This window comes from Corythoichthys intestinalis, chromosome 12 (assembly GCF_030265065.1).
Source record: "Corythoichthys intestinalis isolate RoL2023-P3 chromosome 12, ASM3026506v1, whole genome shotgun sequence".
Lineage (NCBI taxonomy): Eukaryota > Metazoa > Chordata > Actinopteri > Syngnathiformes > Syngnathidae > Corythoichthys > Corythoichthys intestinalis.
Window position 1 is genome coordinate 18,957,268 of NC_080406.1, and position 27,265 is coordinate 18,984,532.

Sequence of the window (27,265 nt, forward strand, 5' to 3'; positions counted from 1 at the left end):
TTTTTAAAATGATGATAATGACATTGTGGTGACCCTTTGTTTGGCATAATTCACCTTCCGTACTTGTGTGTCCATTTGGCCGAGCGCGTTAGCGGCTACGACACAGTCACGTGACAGAGACACTTAAGAGGCGCGCACGTTCCGGTGTAGCTTCACTATCCTCTTCCCCTCACTATCCACTCGCTCTCGCTATATGATTGGCCGAAGAGTCAAAATGCTCTCCCGTGAAATGCCTGTTTAAAAATGTTCCCGTTGTTACTTCTTGTCTTCGCTTAAAAGTGCCCATTTAAAAAGGAAAAGTGATGGATGATACTACACACAGAGCGTATTATTAACAAATGTTAAAGTTGTATAATCATATAGCGAGAATAAGGAACGTCACTGACAAGCGCAGGCCCCCGCCAGTGGATAGTGAGGGGAATAGGATAGTGCGCCTACACTGGCTTGAATAGAGAGTTCACAGAGAGCAGCAGAGCTACACAGCAATTCAAGCTAACAAGACTCCTAACATTGCATACCGCTTCAACATATTCAATAGTATTTAGTTTTCATTCATTTTAAATTAATATTCTGTCCGAACAAGCTTAACAGAGAATCCACACCGTGCCATCACACATCAAGCAGATGAATATGTAACTTTTTCTCCGTAGTGACAAAAACAGCTGACTGTGGCCCCAGTAGGTAGGCTACATTATGGAACAATGAAATTAACAGTTAACAGCTGTGGCCTGAATGGAGTCTTACACCTTCCTCCTGGTGCACATGGACTTGAATTGCGTGCCCGCTTGTGCAGTCCCTGTTTTTTCACCTCTTTTATCAACACCATCATCGTTTTGGGGCTTTTTGAAGAAACTTCGGACACTCAGTTGCCTTGACATTTTTCCGAGTAAGGCCAACGACGTCATGCATCAAGAGAGACAATAGCTAATTAATATGCTCACTCGCCACCCTGTGGTCTGGGGTGTGAATTGCAACCTGTCAAAATGACAGGTGGACTTCAGTTTTTTCCGTCACCGTTTTAAACAATCGGTCAACGACGGAAAATATTCGGTTAACGCGACCCCTGGTATGGACGTAAAACAGTCTCGATTCTTGGTTAAAAGCAAAAAAAAAAAGTGCAGTTAGCATTTATTTTACGTAAATATGTCGAAGTACAATGCTAGTCTGTCAGTCAATGTGGCGGCCACCATATGTAAAACAGAGCTTTTCCGGTGAAAATTCTTGTGAATAAATGCTTAAATCCCTAAATTCTTTATGGATATGGACATAAAACAGTCTAGATTCTTGGTTAAAAGCAAAAATAAAACATGCAGGTGGCATTTAATTTACGTAAACATTGCGAAGTATAATGCCAATGTTGTAGCAGCTAATTTCTCCCATTGATTTTTTTCACAACATTTCAAAAGGCATGCATGGTACAAAAAATATAATAATTACCTTGAATCCTCGAACAAATCACTCCTGAGACAATCCTTCCTGTTTATATGCGGTACAGCTTTCGTACTTTTTCAACATAAATCCGGCGTTGGATCGCTGGATGTGTCGCTGCGACCAACTGCAAGTAACTGAAGAGGATTGTGGGATGGCCCCCTACTTGAAAGTGTAGCTCACTGAAGGTCGAATCTGACCCGTAGATATCATTATGAAGTCTATGTGATGACTAAATTATTGCAATAAATGTTCTGGTCCTCTTTTAGGCAATTAGTGAAAAATGAGTTAACTGTGCTATTAAATGAGGTTGATGAATAAATATCAACTGAGAAAATCACCTTTTAATCAATTTTAAGAAGTAAAACCGCTAAATAAAGAAAGAAATTGCAGAGCTTGTGAAAAAATATATATCTTGGGGGGCACATTTTGTCCATCCTTGGTATACGCACTATTAAAAGATGTTGTTTTCATGAAACATCATCTCCCCTTTTAAGGTTCTTCTCCAGTCAGTAAAAAGAGAAAAGGAAGAAGGAGAGAGAGAGTGTGTGTGCGCTGATGTCATAGTAGAGGATAAGAGAGAGGTTTCGAGTGCCAGTAGGTGTCAGACGCACAACACTACAGTATGTCCTCAAATGAGCGTCTTCCTCTCCTTGGGTTGCAGTACTCCAGTCCAAATAGAACATGTGGATCTTCACCGTTCTTACTTTTCTCCAGTTTTTTGCCTTTAAGTCAGGTATGGACAAGAGATTTCTTTGTGTATGCTGAATTTATTCATTTCCTCATTTCATACATCTCTATTATGTCAATATTGACTTTAAACGTCATCTCAATCAATGAATCACATTGGAAAATTTTACGTGTTGCTTTGTATAGTTGTTTCAGTTACAGTTTCAGTTAGTTTGTCATTAAAACAAATTGACAATTTAGAGTTTACGATTAAACTGTTAAGTCTGTTTCTCATGCCAATAATGCAGAAATGCTCTTGGAGCACTAGGTGACGTTGGAAGAAATACTTCACAAATATAGCACCACATTTGCAGATCTGCTTGTGATTCAGCTCTTTTGGACAAAATCCTCTGCAGTAGTTCATCAGACCTGGAATTCAACCTGCTTTTTGGTGCATTTTTCATGTATTTATTGGCTGATTTTGTTTTTTTCCCTATTTTACAAAAAAGTAGGAGACCTGGACTCAAGGGCGTAGGTTTGGTCTCAATATTGGTAGGGATGATATAACAGCACAACCTGCATGTACACTTTTTGCTGGGGACGGGACATTAATAAGACAAAAAAGACTGGGTGAACGGCAGTCAGGGCTACATTTCTCACCAATAAGAACCTAATTAATTGATAGGCTAAATGATTAATGCAAAATAAGTCTGTATTGACTTATGCTATTTTTCAAAGTGCAAATCTACAGTATAACGTCTTAATCTGATGTTTTTCTTAAATTTAGTCGAATAATTTTCTTCATCTTGTTTTGAGTTTTAAAGGCTAGTTAACAGATTAATGTGTCAGATCCTTCCACTTACTTTTAATAAATACTACCATTTGTTCTTATGAAGCCCAAAAATCTAAAGTGTCGGTCATTTTTCATCTAAATCAAGAACAAAATGCTTTCAAATGTTTTGAACAATATCTTTTCTTGAATTAAGAACATTTCTTACAATTTGTTTAAGATATAGCTTTTTGCTTAAAATAAGTCTGTTAAGCTTATTTTCAGCTAGATATTTTTATTTCAAGAAATCTGAGAAAAATTTACTTGAAGCACTGGCAGATAATTTCACTTATACTAGATTTACACTGAAAACAAGGGAATTTAAGTTTTTCTGTTTTTTCAGTTTTAAGGAGATGGGATTTTGCAGTGCATATGTATAGGTTCACGTAATACACCGTTTGATTTAAACCTTTGTTTTCAAAAACTACTAAACAAAAATTTTGAAAACTTCCAGAATAAATGTCTGGATTTTATTAGAAAAATTTAACTTGCAATATTTGAACAGAAATTTGTGTATAACATACAAAGAAATTCAAAATTTTTAATCATCTCTTAACTATCCAGGAATGCAAAAAAAAAAAAAAAACATTTGTCTTAATACCACTCAAAATGGTCTGTCTAAATAAAGTGAATATGACAAAAAAAAAAACTTCTTTGTCAGGGATTAACAAAAACAATTAAAATGGAGTCTTCCTTCTGGAAAAACACAACTGCTTCAGTCCACAAGCACAGCCAAACTCAACAAAAAATGAAAGCTCCTTTGGGCTACTTTAAGACCACATAAGCAAAATACAAAATGAAAAGTGGGAAGAAGGGGGTAAACCTTGGTTCACTACATTTCTTACAGCTGTGCAGAGTTCACTATATTTCTCAGTTTAATTAACGTTAGCATAGTAGAATACACATACAGGAGGACACTTCTCCTGCAGCAGCTTCCTACTCAGGTTAGCAAGTTCACAGTTTAATGTAATGGTAATGCTAAACTGTGATGTAGGTCGGACTTTCAGTAGCAAAATTGCGTTTCCCACCTTCACAACAATGCCTTTTCACACTACTTTCAGCTGCTGCTGGCCGAAAAAAAAACTTCTAATGTCTCTCCTCTTCGAAGCGGGCGGAGCAGGTAGCATGTCGACATGTAACGTAATTCTGTACTTTGAGAGACTGAGAGTGTGTGGGGGGGGTCTAGTCATCAGCCAATCAAACCTGCGTTTAAGGAAAAAAACATGGACTGGCTCATTCAGCAAGTGAAAAAGGGGTAAATGTAACTCTGAAATAATGAAAATAATTCACTTGATAATGGTGGTGGTCACTTCTATCGTTACACCGTATGGGAAGACAATCTAAATGACCTATCTAACTAAACACATTACACAATGCAAATAAGGTTGCTTAAAATTTGGTGGGGACAATTTAAGCATCCTGAAAAGTTGGTCGTGTTTTGTCCCTACCGTCCCTATGCAAACTACGCCCTTACCTGGACTATGTTTTGGTTACAAAATGGTCAACATGCTATTTCAAGATTTCTTCGTGGTACGGGTCTTTAAGACTTTTTGGTGCATCCTTTCACGATTAAAATGTCCACCCAATTGTGTGACGAGTGTTTAGGGGCTTATTTTAGTCTGCAAACGTTCCTACAATCCCTTGAATGTCTTTAAACCTATATTACCAGCTTCCTATTCAGGCATAAATCCTTGAGTTTTTTGAGTGTCATGTTATAATAGACGTAGCCATCAAAATTCATGTTCACTCAGTCTCTCAACTCAACTGGGGCTGATTTTTTTTTAACACTGTAACACAGTGAAAATCCTTGAATTTGCATAAAATGTTTATAAACCAAAATGCACAATTTTCTGTTTAATTTAGATGCATGGGTCCTTGAGACCTTTTGATTGTTGAAAATTGGGTTGGGCGCTGATTTTTTTCTCTCTGACATTCTAACTGAATTAATATGGCCCAAATTTGTACTTTAAACCAAAATGTATGATTTCCTGTTAAATTTGAGGCAGGAATCCTTGAGCCTTTTTCCTACCTCTCAATACGATACACGTGTCTATCCAATTTGACACTGATGGCTGATTGTTTTCCCTAAAATTTGTAATAAAGTACAAGGCCTGAATTCGCCCAAATTGTATTGGTTTGTCATTCAGGACTGGCTCTACAGATTCAGTGCTACCAGTGCGAGGAGGTCACACACGACTGCACCACGCCTGAATTTGTGGTCAACTGCACCATCAATGTGCAAGACACGTGTCAGAATGAGGTACTCGTGAAGGAAGACGGTACGTTGAACATGTAGAAACCACTTTTGGTTTTGTTGTTGTTGTTGTTTTTACAAACAATCTACATTGCACTTGTTGTAATGTGAGGGGATAGCTCAAAAAAAGTTGAAAAATACTTAAGGAATTGGTTATTTTGATGTACATATAGATTTAGTAGTAAGGATCAGTGACGGAATCCATTCACTGTGAAAAAAATAATGTAATAATGTATTTTCACCTTTGTATATGACTTGGGCATGAACAGAGGTGGGTAGAGTAGCCCAAAATTATACTCAAGAGTAGCGTTACTTCAAAATAATATTACTCAAGTAAAAGTATAAGTAATCATCCAAAAAATGCATTCAAATACAAGTAAAAAAGTACTTGGTGAAAAGAATACTCAAGTAATGAATAATGTAATAATGTTGTGAGTAACTGCTTACATTTTTATTTGATTTTTGTTTTTAAAACAATGTTATTTTTTTCGAAGTGCAAAGTTATCTATAAGAACTTTTGTTATAATGATACTGTACAATAACCCATTAGATAACATTAGATAACAACATTAAGCCAAAGAAATACAATAAATAAATAAATAACAATTGAATTCCGGCGAGAAAGAGAGAGAGAAAAAAAAACAGAAACGAAGCAATATTCATCCAAAGATCATGAGTGCCCTCAAGTGGAGAATATAGTTTCTGTTTTGAATAGTGAATAGTTCCTTCATAGTTCTTATTATGAAATTAAAAGGATCATATCGCCACTTTCCAGGGAAATCGGTGCCAAATAAAAACTGGGAAAGAGGTTCAAATCCGTGCTTTCGAGTCATGTTAAGGGCGGCGCACTATATGAAATACTTATATTCTAATACTATTTTTTTACGGTGCTTTAAAGTACCTGTAGCATAAAAAAATCTTAAATAGCATTATTATAATAATAAAATATTTTATTTGAAGGCGCCTTTCTGGCACTCAAGGTCGTCGTACAATCATTTAAAACATTTAAACTAGAAATGTCCCGATCGATCACGTCATTTTCAAAGTATCGGAATTGGCAAAAAAATATCGGACATGCCTTTTTTTTGTTAATATATATATATATTTTTTTTTAATTAAATCGTTTTCTAATTGTATTTAATGTTACAGACATAATATGTTACACTCATCCTGAGTCTTTAGTTTAGGCGTAAGGTAGGGTTATCAAATTTATCCCGATAACGGCGGTAATTAAATTTTTTTTTTTAATGTATCACGTTAAAATATTTAATGCATTTAATGCATGCGCTGCACGACCCACTCACGCATTGTCGCGCACAATTTGTAATGGCGTCGTTTTACCTACATAGAGAGCTAAAAGGCAGCGTAACATGAGTAGAGTGAATTTTGGCAGCCTTTGGAGCCTTTTTTTTAATTGGCTCAAGCATTACAATCCCCTCTCCCTACGATTAGAATTATTGTGGGAAGCAATGTGGGGAAGCAAGGTAGTAATTGATGTTTTTCTTAACACCCTATGTTATTTCCCAACGCAGAGAAGATATATCAATTGGTAGCACTACGCACAGTCATGGTTGCACTTCCCATCATGCATTTGGGCATGGCTACAGTATCATTTACTGAAAGCTCAACAAATACACTAGATTGCAATATTTAGTCACAATATACAAAGTCACATTTATCCTTTAAGAATTACAAGTCTTTTTATCCTTGGATCCCTCTCACAGAAAGAATGTTAATAATGTAAATGCCATCTTGAGGATTTATTGTCATAATAAACAAATACAGTACTTATGTACTGTATGTTGAATGTATATATTCGTCCAAGTTTTATTCATTTTTATCTTAATGCATTGCCAAAATGTATATGATCGGGAAAAATTATCGGGAATGATTGGAATTGAATCGGGAGCAAAAAAAAAGCAATCAAAATCGGGAAATATCGGGATCGGCAGATACTCAAACTAAAACGATCGGGATCGGATCGGGAGCAAAAAAACATGATCGGAAAAACCCTAATTTAAACATATTAAAAGTTGAGAAATGAAAGTATATAACGTGTAAGGAAATATAAAATACTAAAAGAAATATAAAGACAGAATCAGAATGTAGTGATTATTGTGGATAGGCTAGTCTAAACAGGTGAGTTTTGAGTTTTGATTGAAAAAGAGGGAGGGAATCTGTGTTCCTGAGGTCGAGTGGGAGTAAATTCCAAAGCCAGGGAGCCGAGCGGCTGAATGCTCGGCTCCCCATGGTGGTGAGGCGAGCGGGGGGGACAGACAGTTGTATGGAGGGGGAGGATCTAAGGGCACAGGAGGGAGTAGTAACATGAATGACATCGGACAGGTATGGAGGGGCAAGGTTACGGGTGGCCTGGAATGTGAGGAGGAGAACTTTGAACTGTATTCGAAAGTGGACCGGGAGCCAGTGAAGATGTTGGAGGAATGGAGCGATGTGGTGGATGAACGGGGTACGGGTTATGATGCAGGCAGCTGAATTCTGGACCAGTTGGAGTTTATGGATAGTTTTATGAAGGAGGCCGAAGAGTTGCAGTAGTCCAGGCGGGAAGTGACAAGGCTCTGAACCAGAATTGCAGCAGAATGTGGGGTGAGGGAAGGGCGTAGGTAAAAATGGGCAATCCGGGTAATGTTATTGATGTGCGATTGAATGGAAAGTGTTGTCCAGGATTACTCCTAGGCTCTTGACTTGGGGGGGAGGGTGAAACAGTGGAGTTGTCAATGGTAAGGGATATGTTATGGTTTTTTGAGATGGTGAATTTAGAGCCAACGAGGAGCACCTCAGTTTTATTATTGTTACGTTTTAGGAAATTGTGGGTAAACCAGATTGTTATTTCAGTGATACAGTCAATCAGAGATGAGGGCGGGAGACAGGAGGAGGGTTCCGAATTATGTGAATTAGAATCATATTTTGAGACGATTCGACTATATACAATAATTTGGCAAAGTGCATATGACGAGAAATTAGTCTTTTAATCTGGTGTTTATCCCAACCTGTCGTTGTAGCGCTTTAGCGTCCCCAGCTGGAGGATGATGTTGTCAGGGTCATGATTTCATCTGATTTAGAATTCAGCCCATTGAGGGGGAATTATTCAGAACGAGGAAAATGCGACAGTCAGCATCAAAATGTCATGATCTACTCCAATATTATTACAGAATATTCTTTTTATCGAAGTTTTGTTCCCCAATTGCTTAATCAATGGTGTGGTCATGATAATTTACAATCTTGCGCTAAACGGAATATGAAATATTAAAAATGCATTTCTTCAGTATGACAGGGCAAAATTACTCCATAATGGTCAAAACTGTTGACTTCTTGCACTTCCCGAACGATATTTTATGCCACCGGAGTTAGTCCGGCTTTTGTCATTTCCCTGCCCTGGCTTCGGAGAGCGTAACCAAACCAGGAAGCGTAACAGCTAGCCAACATGCTAACCCAAACTGAGCGGCGTTTCCAAGTCTTATTCTCACCTTTCGAAAATGAAAAATCACACAAAACTACCCTGGATCATGTCACTCGGCGGCGGGGTTGTCGATTATCTTCACCGATCGGCAACCTCCCCGGCAGCGAGCAAGTTACAGCTTGTCGTTCCCCTGCTGCGGGCAGGAGTGCTTGTTGCCGGGGAAGCAGCTGGAGAATGACCGCCGGACAAACTGGCCGATGTCGGAGGAGCGTGTAGCTGCCCGAGCACAACCCGAGGATAGTGGTCTATTGTCATATGAATAGCGCAGAGGGGGCTGGAAGTCTGGACGATATGGAGAACTGCAGACGAGAGTGGGGGGCTGCACGAGCATAAGCCGAGTATAGCGCACGGAGAGGACCGAAGGGGGGTGTGCGACAGGCTGCTGATCGTCGGCCAAGTGGCGTTCTCTGTGGACAAGGAGCATTCTCAGCCACAAAATGCAAGCTACCTCCTTATTAAGACATGTGCCATGATCCCAGTATTTGACATAATATAAAACACGATATTTACTCATTTCCTCATACATCCAATGCTCCCACAGTTGTCGGACTTGTTTTGGCCAATCTCTTCGGTGAACGACAACTTTTTGAAACCCACAAAGGCTCACACGCCTCTCTCTGGTGCAACAACAAAACCCTGCAGCACATTTGGCTGGCATGATGCGTCAAATAAATAAATGAATCCGCAAAATCAGCTGAATCCGCAGTCCATTTGCATGCTATAAAGCAATGCTGTATGTGAGATGCTGACCCGGGTGACGTCGCATTCACATTCCTCCTCAATCCAGGAAGTCACGGCGCGGGATTCAAAAAATTGATTATATAAATCGATCACTTCCACACACATCAAAGCGGTCCATTTCATTCAGGAGGATGAAATACTGCGTGAAATTTGAAATAAACATGCTTTTTGCTGTCATAGGCACTTTAAAGACGTCACGTGAATGAACAAGCTGGCGTGATCATAGAACGGCAAGCTTGCGTCTGATTGGTATAATGGAGTCATGTGATTATTGTTGCGATGTCTCATTGGTGAAATTGGAGCTACTCTTGGTGTCGCTAGCAATAAATAAATTTTAAAAAATCTAGTATGTAGAATACAGAGGAAAAACGTAACAACTCTTTTAAGAAGTAAAAAAAGAAAAATATGGCTTAATAAACTACTCTTAGAAGTACATTTTTCTCAACGGAGTACATGTAACGCGTTACTACCCAACTCTGCGCATGAGTATATGACTTGCGCATGATTATTAGTCATTTACTATTTATTATACTCAGTCACGATTTGTTCTTGCTCTTCCAGCAGAGAAAAAAGTACACTGTGATATTTCTCGTTAATGAAGGCTGTTTGTCCTTAAAACCAACCTGTTTTTTTTTTTTTTTCTTTCTCGCTATTTTAGTCATCGCTGCCCTCATCATTCTATGTCTGTCATTTATCGTAGTGACCTGTGCTCTTAATTTGACAAGAAATGCTCTTACACGCACTTAGGAGGCAGGGTAATTCTCTGCCACTGAGCTTTATGTGTGTACACGCATGTGAAATTGGCATTCTCCCAGCAACCGCATTAGTGGAATGACGCACACAAAATTCTGGGCAATTTTTTATGCTTTCTCATGTGAAACAAGATTACCTCTGTAGATACCTCTGGTCTTCTCTTTGCCAGATAAAAATGGCAGTCTATGGGGTTAGTTCTGGTGATTGATTAGTACATTTTTGCTGTCGTTTTGGTTGAGTTATCTTTCTGTTTGCATGGTAATATGCTTGATCAGTAGGGTTTAAGTCTGAAGTTAGATTCTACCACTTCTTGGCCCAAATTAACTCTTTCATGTTTTGCTGTAATATAGCCTTCATGTTTAGTGTCTAGCTGCAAGATGAAGGATTTCCTTTTTTTTTTTTTTCCTAAATAGCCAGATTATCATTTTCTTGAAGACTTCAGGGTTAATATTTGGTGCTCAGCAGAGAGAGGTAGTAACGCATACCTGTCAAGTCGTACGGTTTCAGCGTAATTTGTATAAGGGATCACTGATTTTTTAATGTGTACGCCGTACGTTCAAAATCTGTACGTTTTTCGTGCATTTTGTTTTTTTTCTCCGTTCGGATTTTGTCACTGTTTCGGCAACGAGACAAGTGCGTTACTATGCGTTACTGCGTTGGTAGAATGACGCGAGAAAAGTCAGAGAGACGGCGAGAGAAGAGCAGTAGTGGGAAGGATGGAAGAGTGTTGTGACGCTGTTGCAAACGCGATCATAGGCTAGGTGGCTCCAATATTTCCTGACTGTAGCCGACAGCCTACAATATACGCCCACTTGATGCTAAACTAGATATCACATGCATATAAAACTAGATGCAAAATGACAGACTCGGCTACGTTAGTAAACAGCCGCCATCTTAAAGCAGTAGACTTCTCAGTTAGGCTCTGTTGTAGTGTACCTTCCTTGCAAACCTTAGTAACTTTTTATCTAAAATACTCCTAAATCGGCAAAATCTTGACTTGAATCTATCTTTAAATGATGAAACAGTTTTAAACTTTCACATGTCGAAAGTAGACAGAGGGGAACTAATGCAAAAACGGGAGCAATTTTAAGTATTTTAACAGTTGATTCAAGACATTAAATGACTTCCAAACATAGCAAAGGTTACTATTATCGATCGGGTCCGATCACGTCATTATCAAAGTATCGGAATCGTCAAAAAAATATCGGACATGCCTTTTTTAAATATATATATATATATATATATATATATATATATATATATTTTTTTTTAAATTAAATCGTTTTCTAATTGTATTTAACGTTACAGACAAAATGTCTTACACTCATCCAGTATATTTAGTTTTGGCTTAAAGTAGGGCTATCAAATTTATCGCGTTAACGGCGGTAATTAGTTTTTTTTTTTTAATTAATCACGTTAAAATATTTAACGCAATTAATGCATGCGCTGCACGACCCACTCACGCATTGTCACGTCCAATCTATAATGGCGCAGTTTTACCTATATATAGAGCTAAAAGGCAGCATAAAATGAGTAGAGTGAAATTTAGCAGTCTTTGGAGCCTTTTTTAAAATGGCTGAAGCCTTAAAATCCCTTTCTCAATAATTAGAAATATCATGCGCAGCAATGTGGGGAAGAAAGGTAGTAGTTGATCTTTTTCTTAACACCCTATGTTATTTCCCAACGCAGAGAAGATATATCAATTGGTGCCACTACGCACAGTCATGGTTGCACTTCCCATCATGCATTTGGGCAGAACAGTTAAATGGCTACAGTATCATTTACTGAAAGCTCAACAAATACACTAGATGGCAATATTTAGTCACAATATACAAAGTCACATTTATCCTTTAAGAATTACAAGTCTTTCTATCCGTAGATGCCTCTCACAGAAAGAATGTTAATAATGTAAATGCCATCTTGTGGATTTATTGTCATAATAAACAAATACAGTACTCACATACTGTATGTTGAATGGATATATTCGTCCGAGTTTTATTTTTTTCTTAATGCATTGCCAAAATGTATATGATCGGGAAAAATTATCGGGAATGGTTGGAATTGAATCGGGAGCCAAAAAAAAGCAATCGGATCAAGAAATATCGGGATGGGCAGATACTCAAACTAAAACGATCAGATCGGATCGGGAGCAAAGAAAACATGATTGGAACAACCCTAGTTACTATGGGTTTTTTTTTTTTTTTTAAATGAAAAAAGAAAAAAAAAACATGAAAGGTAACACCAGTTACTTTGACAAGTTACTAATTACTCTTACATTCAGGTAACTGAGTTACTAACTCAATTACATTTTAGGAGAAGTAATTTGTAACTGTAATTAATTTTTTAAAGTAAGATTAACAACACTGGTCATAAAGATGCAGTCTGCAGAATGAAGTGACAAAAGCGGAGATTTTATTCTGCCAATTTGTTGCCGAACACAATTTGTCTATTGCTGATCACTTCTCAGAATCAGCAAAAGAAATGTTCCCTGACTCAAAGATTGCATCAGTTCGTTAATTTTATCAATTGACCTTGTGAATTTATAATTGGACACACCAACGAACTACCTTTAAGTCAAACTGAATTGCGAGCTGAAGTGCAGCCATTAAAACGACATGATAGAAATTGCCAAAAGGGCTACATACAATTATACCAAAAGTCACTGTTAAATTTTAGTAGTCATGATGTGGCTGAAGATATTGTTCTTTGATTGCACCAGGTTATATGTGACAATATTACCAATAAATTCCTATTATTTTAAAAATTGAGTTTTTGTTTCATATTGCACGCTATATAAAACATAAGATTAGTCACCAATTTGTAAGGGCATACGTCACTAATTGTAAGATTGCCAACGGCCTCGGGTTGACAGGTATGGTAACGCATTACATTTACTCGAGTAAGTTTTTGACAAAAATTTACTTCTGAGAATAGTTTTACCATGTCATGCATTATATCTTTACTTGAATAGATTTGTGAAGAAAACACGCTACTTCACTACTTTGGGTTACATTAGAGTCGTTGCATTTTTCTTCTTTGTTCTACATTGTATCTGACTTAATTTTTGCTCAAACACAAAATTGCCATAATGAGGAACAATGCACTTTCTGGAAAAGTAAAATGTGACCAGAACAACAAACTCACTGACCAGTTGCTAATCGAGTACAGTGCTCCCTCCTTTTTTGTGGTTAATGGGGACCAGAACCCACTACGATGAGTGAAAAACCTCTAAGTAGCGGGGGAAAAAAATAATAAAAAATTGCGTGTTCAATGTATTTATTCCGATTTTGAATTGGAACGTGATACATATAAGACATGCCTTTTCACTTTTTTTCCGAAAGTATTATTTAAAAAAACAACAACTTTTATGTGTGTGTATGTGTATGTATATATATATATATATATATTAATAAATGGTTTTTAAGCACGTCACATGTAATAATTATGATAAGTTTTAAACATTTTACTGTCACATTGAATTATTTTTAAACAGGAATAAAGTATAAAAATGCTTGTCTTTATTAAATGAGTGAGTCCACTCAAATCCACTCAAGCTGCTGCCTTCCATACAATGAGTTGCCACAGCAACTGTTTAAAAATTTAAACAATGATTGACGCATGTGGTGCTTTGAAGTTGCGGCTTTCAAGCGTCTCTGGCAAGATCAAACCTTAACGTCTGTCAATCATTGTTAACTTCAATGAGCAACTCCAGTGCTCTGCCTGATCAAGAAAAGTGGCAGGAGCGAGAGTGAGAGACTACGTGCGTGATCGGATCGGAACGGCTCTATAAAAGACTACATTTATTTATTTTATTTTTTCCTAATTGAAAAAAAAAAAAATCTGCGATGGACTGAGGGTGCGAAGGGTATGCAAGGGATAAACTGTACTCAGGAAAGTGTGGTTTTCTCAGGAGCGCGGCTACTAACAATGAAACAGTGCTAGTGCTGGAAATCATCTGGCAACTGGTGTATGTTTGGCCTGGGCTTAAAAAGGCTCAATTAATGAGCCACAGGTGTTCCTGATTAGCCTCACTCCTGAGGAGACCGGTCCCTCTCGTACCTGTGCAGCCTGCAGAGGGAGGTAGAAAGGCATCAATGCTTTGCAAGCAGAATGAAAGGCAGGATCACAACACAGATATAACAATACAGTCTAATGACTACACACTAGCTTGCAGTCAGAAGTCCTATGATTACGCTAGCCTGTTCATTCACATGGTGGCCTTAAAGCACCGTAAAAAGAAATAAAGTATGGCATCAAAATGACTCGAAAGCGTAGATTTCAACTTCTCTCCCAGTTTTTATTTGGAACCAATAGACTACAAAAAACCAAAGATATGATTGTTTGAATTTCATCGTAGGAAATATGTTTTCTCCACTAGAAGGCCCTCATGCTCTTTGGACGGGTGGCATTTAATTTCAAATATATCTCGTCAGAATTTGATTATTTTGATGTATTTTGGGCCTAATAAGGTCATGTAATTGTTTATATAATAATAATAATAATAAAAGTTGACCAATTGGACGTAACAATACAGTCACATGACCACACACAAGCTTGCAGTGGGAAATCCTATGATTGCGCCGGCTTGTTCAATCACGTGGCAACTTTAAAGCACCATTAAAAAACAACAACTTTAACATAGAGTCAACATTACGAGGTGGCACAGTGGGAGTGGTTAGGTTGTCCACCTCACAGTTCTGAGATCAAGGGTTCAATCCCAGGCTCTGGCCTTACTGTGTGGAGTTTGCGTGGGTTTTCTCCGGGTACTCTGGTTTCCTCCCACATCCCAAAAACATGCATAATAGGCTGATCGAACACTCTAAATGGTCCCTAGTTATGAGTGTGTGTGCGGATGGTTGTTTGTCTCCTTGTGCCCTGCGATCAGCTTGCGACCGATTCAGGGTGTACCCTGCCTACTGCCCATAGCTGTCTGGGATTGGCTCCAGCACCCCTGCCACTCTCGTGAGGATAAGCGGCTTGGTAATTAAATGACTGAAAGGATGAATGAATCAACATTACTTGACCTCCAGAGATATGATTGTTTGAATTTTAAAGGGAAAGAAGAGGAGTATGAAAAGGTGAGAAATGTTTTTTCCACTAGCAGGCACTCATGCTCTTTCAGGGTTTATGCAGGTCATTAAAAAGCATTAAATGGATTTTATCAAAATTCAGGCCTTAAAAAGCATTAAACCAAATGTTCTAGGTATTAAAAATTATATAAGCTTGCCAGTTAAAAAAAGCTTTTTTTATACATAATTTATTAGAGTTGTCCGATATTATCGGCTTAAAAGATATCAAATAATATCTTCATTGGTTTTTCATTAGTAGTTTTGGGCCAATTTGCATGTTGCTTTCAATGTGTTTGTAGAAGCCTTCTGCTTTTGTACAAGGGCTGGTCACAGCTTAACACGGCAGTTATGTTTATTGACCATTAGATGTCTCCAAATTAAGATGTTTGGGATTTGTTATGTGAGTAGACCTTTGAATTCATGGTGCAAAAAATAAATAAACAATAAATGATTAAAAAATAATTTATTATAAACTCATTACATACCTCATTCACTGTACTGAAGCTGTGTGCCTTTGTTGTTATTTTGAGCCAAAAGCACTGTGTGAACCAAATGTGATATGGCAGTGCCTTATTGGTACTATTTTGCACTTGCACTTGATCCAAAAAACCTGATGCTCGCACGATTTGGATTTCAACAATATAGTGGTGCAATACAGGCACTTTTTCCCATCACTTCAGTTGAAGCTGTGCTCTTATTTTTCACGTAATGTTTATTGGAAGACATTGAAGTTGTTACATTTATCATTGCTAAAGTATCGAGTGGGGCATCACTATACAATGAGCCATAATATGTTAAGTCCACGACCGCATATATCTGTATCAGTTTGATATCAGTATCGGATTTTTGGAGTTGGATAATATCGGGATATCGGTTTTAAAAAAGTCATTATCGGACAACTCTACTTACAATTTGTGTGTGTGGGTATTAAATGAGTTTAAAGTGATACTAAACATGGAATTAAAAAGCATTAAATGAGATTTGCTGATACTTGTAGAAACCCTGCCTTTTGATGGCTGACGTTTCATTTCTGTTGATTTTTCCAGTTGGAATTCAAAGAGTTTTGTGTATTTTTTCAGCATATTATGGTCATGTCATAGGTTATAGTATAAATGATAATAACAGTTCGTATACAGGAGATGACGTTGCATTGTTTAAAGACAAATTAAACATTGTAAGCAGTTACTCGTTACTTGAGGTTTTTTTTCCACCTAATTTTTATTTTACTAGTACCTAAGTACAGTAATTTTAATTGGATGAATACTTTTACATTAGCGATATTATTTTGATGTAACGCTAATCTTACTTGAGTAAAATTTTGAGCTGCTCTACACACATCTGGTGCTCAGTTTTTCTGTCTGGCATAATTCTTAGGGGGCCTGTCACAATAATTACTATATCAACAAATTGAAGTTAGTTGAAGTTTTTACAAACTAAAAGCCTGTCAAGTCCACGTTTATGTTGTTCTGGTTTTGTAGCTGTTACTGTCATTGGTGACTAGGAGTGGGAACCTCTTGGTACCTCACGATACAATACGATTTGCGATACAAAGCTCACGATAACGATGACCTGACGATATAGCGCTACAACGATTTTCGATTCATTTGTCGGGAACTCATTCTAGGATATTCTACAAAAATTAATAAACAAAAAAACAAGCTTCAGCTGTGAAGTGGAATGAGTTTTATCACTAGTAGACGTCCAATCCATTTGAACTGGGAGGGTGGCAGCGAATGAACGAATGTTCACTCGCTGCCACCCTCCCCCTTCAAATGGATTGAACGTCTATGGCTGTCAGTGGCAGCCAATGCCAGGCAATGAGTAATTTTGGGCCATTTAAGGTCATTTACCTGTTGATTTTCAGTTACTTCCTTTTGATTTTGGGGTATTTAATGGGTTACTTATTGTTGTTTATTTTGCGTTACAGAACAGGAAGTGACCTGGGAATCACCCAAATGAATAGGCAGTGACTCAAACTCAACAGGAAATGACCTGTAAATGCCCTAAATGAAAAGCAAGTGACCTGTAAATGCCCTGAAAATAGGACCGAATGAATGTGAATGTGAAGAAGGGGGACCGGAGGGTGTGTTCCAATTATAGAGGGATCACACTCCTCAGCCTCCCCGGTAAAGTCTATTCAGGAGTGCTGGAGAGGAGCGTCCGTCAGGAAGTCGAATCTCGGATTCAGGAGGAGCAGTATGGTTTTCGTCCCGGCCGTGGAACAGTGGACTAGCTCTACACCCTTGGCAGGATCCTCGAGGGGGCATGGGAGCTTGCTCAACAAGTCTACATGTGTTTTGTGGATTCGGAGAAGGCGTTCGACCGTGTGCCTTGGGGAGTCCTGTGGAGGGTGCTCCGGGAGTACGGGGTACCGAGCCCCTTGGTAAGGGCTGTTCGGTCCCTCTACGAGTGGTGTCAAAGTCTGGTCCGCATTGCTGGCGGTAAGTCGAATTCTTTCCCAGTGAGGATTGGACCCCGCCAAGGCTGCCCTTTGTCACCGATTCTGTTCATAATTTTAATGTTCAGAATTTCTAGGCGCAGCCGAAGCATTGAGGATGTCCGGTTTGGTGGCCTCAGCATTGCATCTCTGCTTTTTGCAGATGATGTGGTGCTGTTGGCTTCATCAAGCCATGACCTCCAACTCTCACTGGGGCGGTCGCAGCCAAGTGTGAAGCGGTTGGGATGAAGATCAGCACCTACAAATCCGAGACCATGGTCCTCAGCTGGGAAAGGGTGGCATGCCCTCTCCAGGTCGGGGATGAGATCCTGCCCCAAGTGGAGGAGTTCAAGTATCTTGGGGTCTTGTTCACGAGTGAGGGTGGGAGCGGGAGATTGACAGGCGGATCGGTGCAGCGTCTGCAGTGATGCGGACTCTGCACCGGTCCGTAGTGGTGAAGAAGGAGCTGAGCCAAAAGGCAAAGCTCTCGATTTACCAGTCGATCTACGTTCCTACCCTTACCTAGGGTCACGAGCTGTGGGTCGTGACCAAAAGAACAAGATCCCAGATACAAGCGGCCGAAATGAGTTTCATTTCAATTTTCTAAAATGGTAACAATCAACAACAAAAAAGTTGACTGCGACGGCCGACGCTTCAAGGATAGGTGGAAATTGGACTACTTCTTCACTAAAATACGCAACAATTGTGTCTGCCTCATTTGCAAAGAGACAGTCGCTGTTTTTAAAGAGTTCAATGTGAGGCGATATTACCAAACAAGACACGCTGACATGTACGACAAGATCACAGGGAAGATACGCAGCGAGAAATTGAAGCAACTTGAAGCTAGTTTAATTTCACAGCAGCAGTATTTCGCAAGATCCCGAGAGTCGAAAGAGAACGCCACAAAGGCTAGTTGCGAGATTGTTGAAATTATTAATTTAAAAAAATAAATGAATAAAGCAAATGTGACACACAGAATGGCTTTCTAAAATTTGCTTAAATATACTGTTCTATGTAAAGGACGTCAGCCAAGGACGACCCCCTACATTTTTACCACACCAAATCTGGCCCCCTTTGCAAAAAGTTTGGACACCCCTGCTCTACAGGCCCTTAGGTGGTCATCACACAATCGTGCTTGTTACTATATTGACTCATGTACTTTCGTTCTAATTCTGTGTTCTGTTGAATCAGCATTTTTGATAATGCATTGGCATTTGCGTAAAGAAGGAAAAAACACTTAATCATCGGAAATCAATCCAGAATCGCCTCATGTTGATGACTGCATTTTATCCTCCTTTCAGGAATACACTACCGCAAGTCCTGTGCGTCCTCAGGAGCCTGTCTTATCGCTTCTTCTGGTTACCAGCAGTTCTGCACAGGCAAGATGAACTCTGTGTGCATCACCTGCTGTAACACACCACTGTGCAACGGGCAACGCCACAAGAAGAGGACACAAGCTTCGACTTCTGTTAGGCTGACTGTGCCACGTTTAGGTGTTTTTGGATTCTTGGTCCTGCTGTCTTCATCCAACATCATCAGTGAAATGTTTTAACAAGTTAAATACTCGTCTGTGGCTAATGTATTAATGTAAATATGTGTAGCTTTTGTCAGAGGTTGAGTTCAAACATTAGATTTTATACAAAATAACTGAAACAAATAATTCCCCAACTGTTTATCACAGAATTCCTGACTTGAATCTAAAAGAGCACGCTAAACTGGAGAGTGAAAAACATGAAATGAACAAAAGACAAGACAGGCAAAAAAGCGTGATCATTAACACAACTCAGCAAAGAAGTGGATAGTTTTTGACATGCTGAGTAAACTTTAAGAACCTACCATATTTAACTGCAAACCATGAACAAAATGTAGAAAGTTTTAGGCGGCTCAAATCAATCCCCAGACTTAAACTCTATAGAGTATCCATTTTAGCTGCTAAAAAAATCGCTGAGACTGGGTGCTGATGTAGGAGTAAAGCTGGTACACAAAGTGCCTTAATCCTGTATATACGCTTACCTCCTACAGTTTTAATTTATTTAAAATGCCGGTACTGAATTATTAAATCACACGTATTTTTTAAATTAAGTATTTATTTGTGGCCTCTAAAATCAGAAATCTATGAATGTCTAGACCAGGCGGGCAGTACTATGAAATGTATATTTTTGAATTTGGATAAACAGTAATCCCTCATTTTCGCGGTTAATGGGGAACAAAACCTGCCGCGATAAGTGAAAAACCGCGAAGTAGCACCCCCGCACCCCCAATTTTTTGTTTGTTGTTTGTGTGTTCAGTGTATTTATTTGGATTTAGCATTGGAATGAGATACATACAGAAATGGTTTTTCACTTTTTTCCCCCCAAATTATGGGTTTTAAACATGTTACTGTCCCACCGAATTATTTTTAAACAAGTGGAAAAATGCTTTTCTTTATTAAATGCTTCATTGAGTGAGTTCACTCAAGCTGCTCACTTGACACTTAAACACAATGAGTTGCCACAGAGACTGTTTAACAATTTAAACGATGATTGACATATTTGATTGACAAAGTTTCGGCTTCCAAGCATCTCTGGCAAGATCAAACCTTAACGTCTGTCAATGATCGTTAATTTTAATAAGCAACTCCAGTGCACTATCTGACCAAGACAAGCAGCAGGAGTGAGAGTGAGAGACTAGTTGATCGCATCAGGACAGCTCTAAAAACCAATGCATTTATTTATTCTTTAATTGAAAACAAATCAGCGATGGACTGAAGGCTCGACGTTTGCAGCGCGATGCAGCGAGGGATCACTGTGAAGCATAAGAAAGTTTGATTGTTTCCCAAAGTTTATTGAGCCAAGGGAATTATTTTACCAAAAAAAAAAAATGTCATGGCACGCTACCAATAGAAAACATCATAAAATAATATCAATTTAAATAATCTCAAACCAATTTGCACTCAGTGAAATCAGCAGGGCCAAAAACCAAAGGTGTTTTTTGCCGTGTGGCAAATTTTTTTTGCCATGTAGCGAAAATGTTTTGCCATGTGGCATTTTTTTTGCCAAGCGGAAAAAATGTTTTGCGCCATGTGGCAAATATTTTTTGCCATGTGGCATTTTTTATGCCATGTGGCAAAATGTTTTTGCCATGTGGCATTTCTTTTTGCCATGTGGCAAAAATTTGTTGCCATGTTTTGCCACATGGCAACAAATTTTTGCCATGTAGCGAAAATGTTTTGCCATGTGGCATTTTTTTTGCCATGCGGAAAAAATGTTTTGCGCCATGTGGCAAAATTTTTTTGCCATGTGGCATTTTTTATGCCATGTGGCAAAATATTTTTGCCATGTGGCATTTTTGCCACGTGGAAAAATGTTTTTGCCATGTGGCATTTTTTTTGCCATGTGGCAAATTTTTTTTTGCCATGTGGCATTTTTTTTGCCATGTGGCAATTTTTTTTTTGCCATGTGGCAAAATGGATTTTGCCATGTGGCATTTTTTTTCGCCATGTGGCATTTTTTTGGTATGTGGCTAAATGCAGTTTGGTTTGTGGGAGGGTATATGGCATTTTTTTGGGTATATGGCTGTTTTATAGGCCATACAAGTCCATGCCATTGACGGCTCTGCACGTCCAAATTGTACTTTCATTTTAAATAGAAGAAAAAGGTGTGGTTTTCAGTTTCTCTAATGTAAAGTGTATGGTCAAAAATCACAGCCGCACATGTTTTTCTGCCATTTAAAATGAAAGTAAAATTTGGACGTGCATAGCCGTCAATGGCAGAGCCTTATTTGGGCGCCAGTTGAATGTCAATGCGCACTAATTTTAAGTGTATGGTAAAAAATAACAGCCACACGTTTTTCTGCCATTTAAAATCAAAATAAAATTTGGACGCGCGTAGACGTCAATGGCACAGCCTTACTTGGGTGCCAGTTGAACGTCAATAAGCTCTAATGTAAAGTGTATGGTCAAAAATCACAGCCACACACATTTTTCTGCCATTTAAAATGAAAATAAAATTTGGACGTGCATAACCATCAATGGCAGAGCCTTACTTGGGTGCCAGTTGAATGTCGATAAGCTCTAATGTAAAGTGTGTGGTCAAAAATCACAACCACACGTTTTTCTGCTATTTAAAATGAAAGTAAAATTTGGACATGCAGAGCCGCCAATGGCATGGACTTGTATGGCCTGCAAAACAGCCATATACCCCAAAAAAGTCCATACATCCCCCCCCCCCCACAAACCAAAATGCATTTTGCCACAAACCCCAAAAAATGCCACATGGCGAAAAAAAAATGCCACATGGCAAAATCCATTTTGCCACATGGCAAAAAAAATTGCCACATGGCAACAAAAAAAAAATGGCACATGGCAAAATCCATTTTGCCACATGGCAACAAAAAAAAATGCCACATGGCAACAACAACAAAAATGCCACATGGCAAAAAATTTTGCCACATGGCAAAAAAAAAAAAAAAATTCCACATGGAAAAATTTTTTTGCAACATGGCAAAAAAAATGCCACATGGCAAAACATTTTTGCCACGTGGCAAATACCACTTTTGGTTCTCGCTGTCTCTCAATGTGGGCCTCTAAATTGAACATAAATTGTGAATTGCAACAGGCAGAATGATTGACCCATCTGCCATCTAGTGGAAGAGCATTTAATTGTTCTGCATGTCACTATACATCCCTTGCATAATTAGATGATTTGTTGTTAATTGTTTTTTTTGTACAAAACAAATTTCTCAGAACACGCCAATGGTTGGGAATCATTGGTGACCTGTAAACTGTATTGGACAGTCAACGTGACACTACCGCTTAATAGTTTGCGTGAATAAAGCAATTACTGCAGACTTTTGCCATATTATGGCTCCATTCCTGATTGTACATCCGTCTGAGTTGTCGGGTCTAACGCTTCCTTTGTAGGTCCTGCATTAACTTCTGCGTCACTTTGCTTTTGGGATTTTGCCTCTTCGGCCACGCCGAAATCGACACCCTTACTTCGCCGCAGGGATTTGAACAGCAGGGGCTGCAGAGAACGAGCAGATTGATCGCGGGAACTCGGCACGGTTCGCTTGTTGACGTGCTGGACGGCAAGGCGACAGCGCAGCACTTGGATGAAAACCTGGCGGAACTGGCGGGAAGACACGTTGTACAGGAAGGGGTTAAGGGCCGAGCTGAGGTAAAAGAAGGTGTCGGCCACCGGGTGGAGGGTGACGTAGCTGCGGAAATACGCCGTGGTCCAGCGGGACTTGGGTGCGCCGGCCATCATGAGACGGCGGATCTGATTGGGGAACCAACACACGAACAAGGAGCCCACGATGAGGCCTAAAGTGAAAAGAAATTTCTTGTAAATTTGGCAGACTAAAAGTGTTGTTAACAACCCTGCTTATTGTTGCCTTCATTTTCAATTTATTTAAGAACTCTCTGATTTCACTATACTGGGGCTTTAACATGTTAATTTTTAAGGTACTACAAGGGTTAGATCATGAGCACCTGTTTACAGCCAGTTGTCGGTGCAAAAAAAAAAAAAAAAATCTTGTCAGGTGAGCTACGGAAGCCTTGACTTCACATTTGAAAAGAAAAAAAACAAACATCTGTTTGGAAAGAATATTACATATGCAATGCTCATCTGTACGCTTAATTAAATTCCACACGAATAAACCTATTGATTATTTTACTCATCACAATTATGTCCTCAACCAAATAGTTTATACTTTTGTAAAAGTGATTTGATTTTAAATATCACATTTGCAATCTAAATGACAACCAATGAAAAAAAATAATTATTGCCAGCCAAAGGGACCCAAACAGAATTAATATTCATTCCACAAACGCAGATGAAAACAATTACAAGTAATTAACCTTGTGTTCTGCAAATGTCTGCAAGGCAATCCAATGACTTTTTTAATGACTCTCCAGTCACACAGACTCCCAAAAATAAATAAATAAAGAAGCTCTGACAATATTGTGAGGTCACTTCAGTTCTGTGAGATTCATTCATGTACAATCTTCTCATCTGGTGGACGCAATCACAATCCATTTCAAATTCAAACTCCACAATAAATTATTTATTCAGGTTGCAGTCCAATATTTAAGAAAGCATATATAGCCAGTAGGCGCCATTTTGAGCCTCCGAAACCCCCTCAGTTATATGAAAAAGTTGGTCTCCACTTTGCAGTGTTCTGCTGAACTATTTAAATTTGAAAATGATTATTATAATGGAATAGGGCAGGGGTCGGCAACCCAAAATGTTGAAAGAGCCTTATTAGAGTAAAAAAACAAAAACAAATATGTCTGGACACTTCAGGGGCCATTCAAATTTGAGGTGGGGCCAGTGCCCCATGTGGCCCCACTCCTAAAGCCGTCACTGGCGGTGTCTAAATAAACCAATAAGGTTGAGGTTTGAGTCAAACAAAGGCTCAAATTGATTGGGCCACCCACCTTAAACTTACAATTACAGTGCTAAATCACTTTGCTCTGCTTAAAGACCAACATATGGTGCAAAAGTCACTTTGTCTTGTAGAGAGAATATACAGACCCTGCGACTTCTGGCAGCCAAACTTTTATTTTACACAGATACAAATGACTTTTTCAGGACTATAAGCTTCTTTTGCACCTAATATAAATCTATAACTACACGTTCAAGTTACTTTTGCATTTATCTCTACAGCTACAAGTTAATTTTGTTACAACTTAATTTTTCTCCAACTACAAATGATTTTTAACCCACTTTTATCTCTATAGTCGGCAACTAAAATTCCTTTTCAACAACAAGTTTTATTTCACTCAACAAATTACAAGCTGGGGGAGGGGGGGGGGGGGTTCCCGGGGAGTGGCTGAGAAATGAGCTAATAGGAAGGGTACAATATGTAAAAATGAGAAAATGGTCACCGGAATATCTTAGTATCCTTCCTGGGGTCCCTCAGGGGTCTGGCTTGGGACCAAAATTATTTAATATTTACGCTAAAGATATATATAATGTATCTCAATTTCTGAAATGTATACTTTTTGCAGATGACACAAACATTCTATAGTAATAAAGAACAAAATGAACTTGTAACTACTTTAAATGAGGAATTAATGAAGTGGATGGATATTAATAAATTATCATTTAACTTAAATAGGACAAAAGTAATAATGTTTAGTAACCTTAAATATAACTCAGAATTACAGATAATGATGTGAATGAAATATTTCTTTAGGAGTTATTGTAGATGGTAAATTATCATGGAAAGTCCATTTCAGATACATTAAAACCAAAATCTCCAATAGGCTAAGTGAAAACATACCTTGATGCGGTGCGCCCATATTTCACATATTGAAGTGTGGGAAAACAGTTATAAATCTTGTTACAGGGTTTCTACAGATATCAGCAAATCAAAATGCCACTTTTATACTAATTTAATGCCCATGCTCAACTGCAGATAGTTTCACACAAAAATTGTAATTTGAATAGCCACTGAAGTGGTTGACAGTGTCGAGCAAAGATGGTTTTTAACGCCTCGAAGGGGCCACATGGGTTACATGTGGTCCCTTCGAGGCCCGTTTCAGAAAAATCCTAGAATTCCCACTGGTGTCAAACTAGTTGGTTTTTCTACATTTACAATGTTACTGGTTCACCAAAATTCCTCCCCCGCCCTTTTTTAAAAAAATTTTTTATTTTTTTTTTTAAATAGGAAAATGCCTACAAATACAGTACATGACACCATGGTGGCTTACAAATAAACTGACACTGACAAAACAACTAATCCAGAATAAATGGCCAATCTCCAGATTTAAACCCTATAAAAGAAAAACATTTCATGCAAAAACCCTACCTAAGAAAATGATTGTCTGCTTCCTGGCCATCTTCATCTTTGTACTTTCGTGCTTGACTGTTTTGTGATTTCTTTCGCCGGCTCTCCCTGAAGATCCCCCAGACTTCCTTAGGACCAGGATCATGGCCCGACACATGAAAGCCACGCCAGCCAAAACCAGCAGGTAGACCAAGAAGGCCAAAAAGATGCTGACTCGATACATCAGCCAGCGCTCCCTCAGATTCGTGCAAAAGGTTAGATTCTGGACCGGCTCGTCCGCCAAGACGGGTATGTGGCCCTGCGTCCCAGTAGCTACCAGTAGTGGCAGTGCCACCAGAACTGAAACTAGCCAGGCCAAGGCAACCAATCCTGATGTGCGCCGGCCGCTTAAACTTCTGAATCGGAAAGGGTGGCATATGGCCACATAGCGCTCGAAGCTGAGTGTGGCTACGTTAAGAATTGTGGCATAGCTGCACGCCTCGAAGATGAAGTTGTAAACCTTGCAGGCTGCGTCGCCCCCGGACGCTGAGGTGAATGGAAACCAGATGGCACTGTAGAGTTCCACAGGCATCCCCACCAGCAAAACCAGAAGGTCCGAACATGCCAGGCTCACCATGTGGTCCGTCACATTACGCTGAAGGTAGCCGTTACGCCTGAGGACCTGCGTGGCCCGGATGGTGGCGGAGTTGCCCACGATACCAGTTACCAGAATGAGACTATACAAGATGGTCAGCAGGATTTTAACGCCATAGTTTGGTTCCAACTGCCTCCAATCTTTCTCCTCCGGCATCTCCTGTTCCATGTCGATTGGACGGTTTGAGTCTTTTATCCGTTTAAGGCCAAGACCAAATGGTTGTAGGAGAGTTACTGCTTGGTCAAAGAGACTAAATACTGTCTCGTTGGAATTCAAATGGGAGTCCTTAAGAAGTCTTCTTAAATCTTTGTAATTGGCTGCTAAACAAAAATCAGCATGGGTAAGCGAGGTGGTTCACTCGGAAGGATGACTGTTTGATTGTAAAAGTGCTAGTGTTGTACATTTAAGAACGATCTTGGTTCAAAACCACATTTTGAAGCTCTGGTCACGGACTTGACTCCCGAAAAACTCAATCTTGTGTTCTGTCTCGACTCACAAAGTCTTGTTTTTTCTTCTTCGTCGTAACAGTAATACTTGTCAGTCCCAAGTGTGATCAGCTTCAAAGTTCCATAAATTGTCCATATAGTTATGCATGTTAAGAAAACAAATGCTTGTATGTCCAGAGACTGGCCAGACCAGATATAAGTCCAAGGTAAACCTTTTTGCATGGATAGGCTCCAACTCACCCAAGACCATGGATATTTTATACAGTAGCACAGTGAAACAAAGGTTTTCAATGCGTGACTATCAGAAGGTCCCACTCAGTGAAGGTTTCATCCAAGACTGCCAAAAAAGATCTTGATGTCGTGATTTGAGTTCCAGTTGCATCCAGTCTTTTTCAACCGCTATCTCATTTTCTATGCTGGTTTGGATTTTGCTCATATTGATTGCAGCTTATCAACTCCTAGGCGCAGTTGCTATGATCAAAACTAGGTTTGTAAGCAAAACACTAACACCGGAGATTTCATTTAGTCTTCAGGGAGCCTTAAAAAAAAGGAGTCCTCAACACCTTGGTCTCCAAAGTCGGGTACTAACATCAGTCCATAAAAAACGAAACGTTTAACAGGGGGGCTGCACTCAGACGAACGTCCTCCTCCCTCCCACAAAGGCAGGACGGTTAAACATTAAACACAATGACAGAGGTTTGCTCTCCTTTCTTATCATTAGCACTAATGGGCTTGGCTTTACAAGTTGATACAG

The 27,265-nt window shown here is 39.1% G+C and overlaps 2 protein-coding genes across 2 annotated transcripts; one reads left to right on the plus strand and one right to left on the minus strand.

Moving 5' to 3' along the window:
• Window positions 1–2,037: 2,037 nt before the first annotated feature.
• Window positions 2,038–23,146, plus strand: LOC130927513 (ly6/PLAUR domain-containing protein 1-like). Its single transcript, XM_057853402.1, has 3 exons — window positions 2,038–2,164; window positions 5,074–5,205; window positions 18,960–23,146. Exons 1-3 carry the CDS (start codon window positions 2,113–2,115, stop codon window positions 19,208–19,210), a joined length of 435 nt encoding a protein of 144 aa, XP_057709385.1. The 5' UTR covers window positions 2,038–2,112; the 3' UTR covers window positions 19,211–23,146.
• gpr39 (G protein-coupled receptor 39) lies at window positions 21,898–27,075 on the minus strand. The gene is made up of 2 exons (XM_057853401.1): window positions 25,453–27,075; window positions 21,898–22,960 (listed from the first exon to the last, which is right to left on the minus strand). Exons 1-2 carry the CDS (start codon window positions 26,231–26,233, stop codon window positions 22,497–22,499), a joined length of 1,245 nt encoding a protein of 414 aa, XP_057709384.1. The 5' UTR covers window positions 26,234–27,075; the 3' UTR covers window positions 21,898–22,496.
• Window positions 27,076–27,265: the final 190 nt, after the last annotated feature.

Coding starts and splice junctions, on each gene's coding strand:
- gpr39 (XM_057853401.1), bottom strand. CDS start 26,233: ATGGAACAGGAGATGCCGGAGGAGAAAGATTGGAGGCAGTTGGAACCA. Junction 22,961..25,452: donor GCAGACAATCATTTTCTTAG/GTAGGGTTTTTG, acceptor TTTTCACTTTAG/GCCTCATCGTGGGCTCCTTG.
- LOC130927513 (XM_057853402.1), top strand. CDS start 2,113: ATGTGGATCTTCACCGTTCTTACTTTTCTCCAGTTTTTTGCCTTTAAG. Junction 2,165..5,073: donor GTTTTTTGCCTTTAAGTCAG/GTATGGACAAGA, acceptor TTTGTCATTCAG/GACTGGCTCTACAGATTCAG. Junction 5,206..18,959: donor GGTACTCGTGAAGGAAGACG/GTACGTTGAACA, acceptor TCCTCCTTTCAG/GAATACACTACCGCAAGTCC.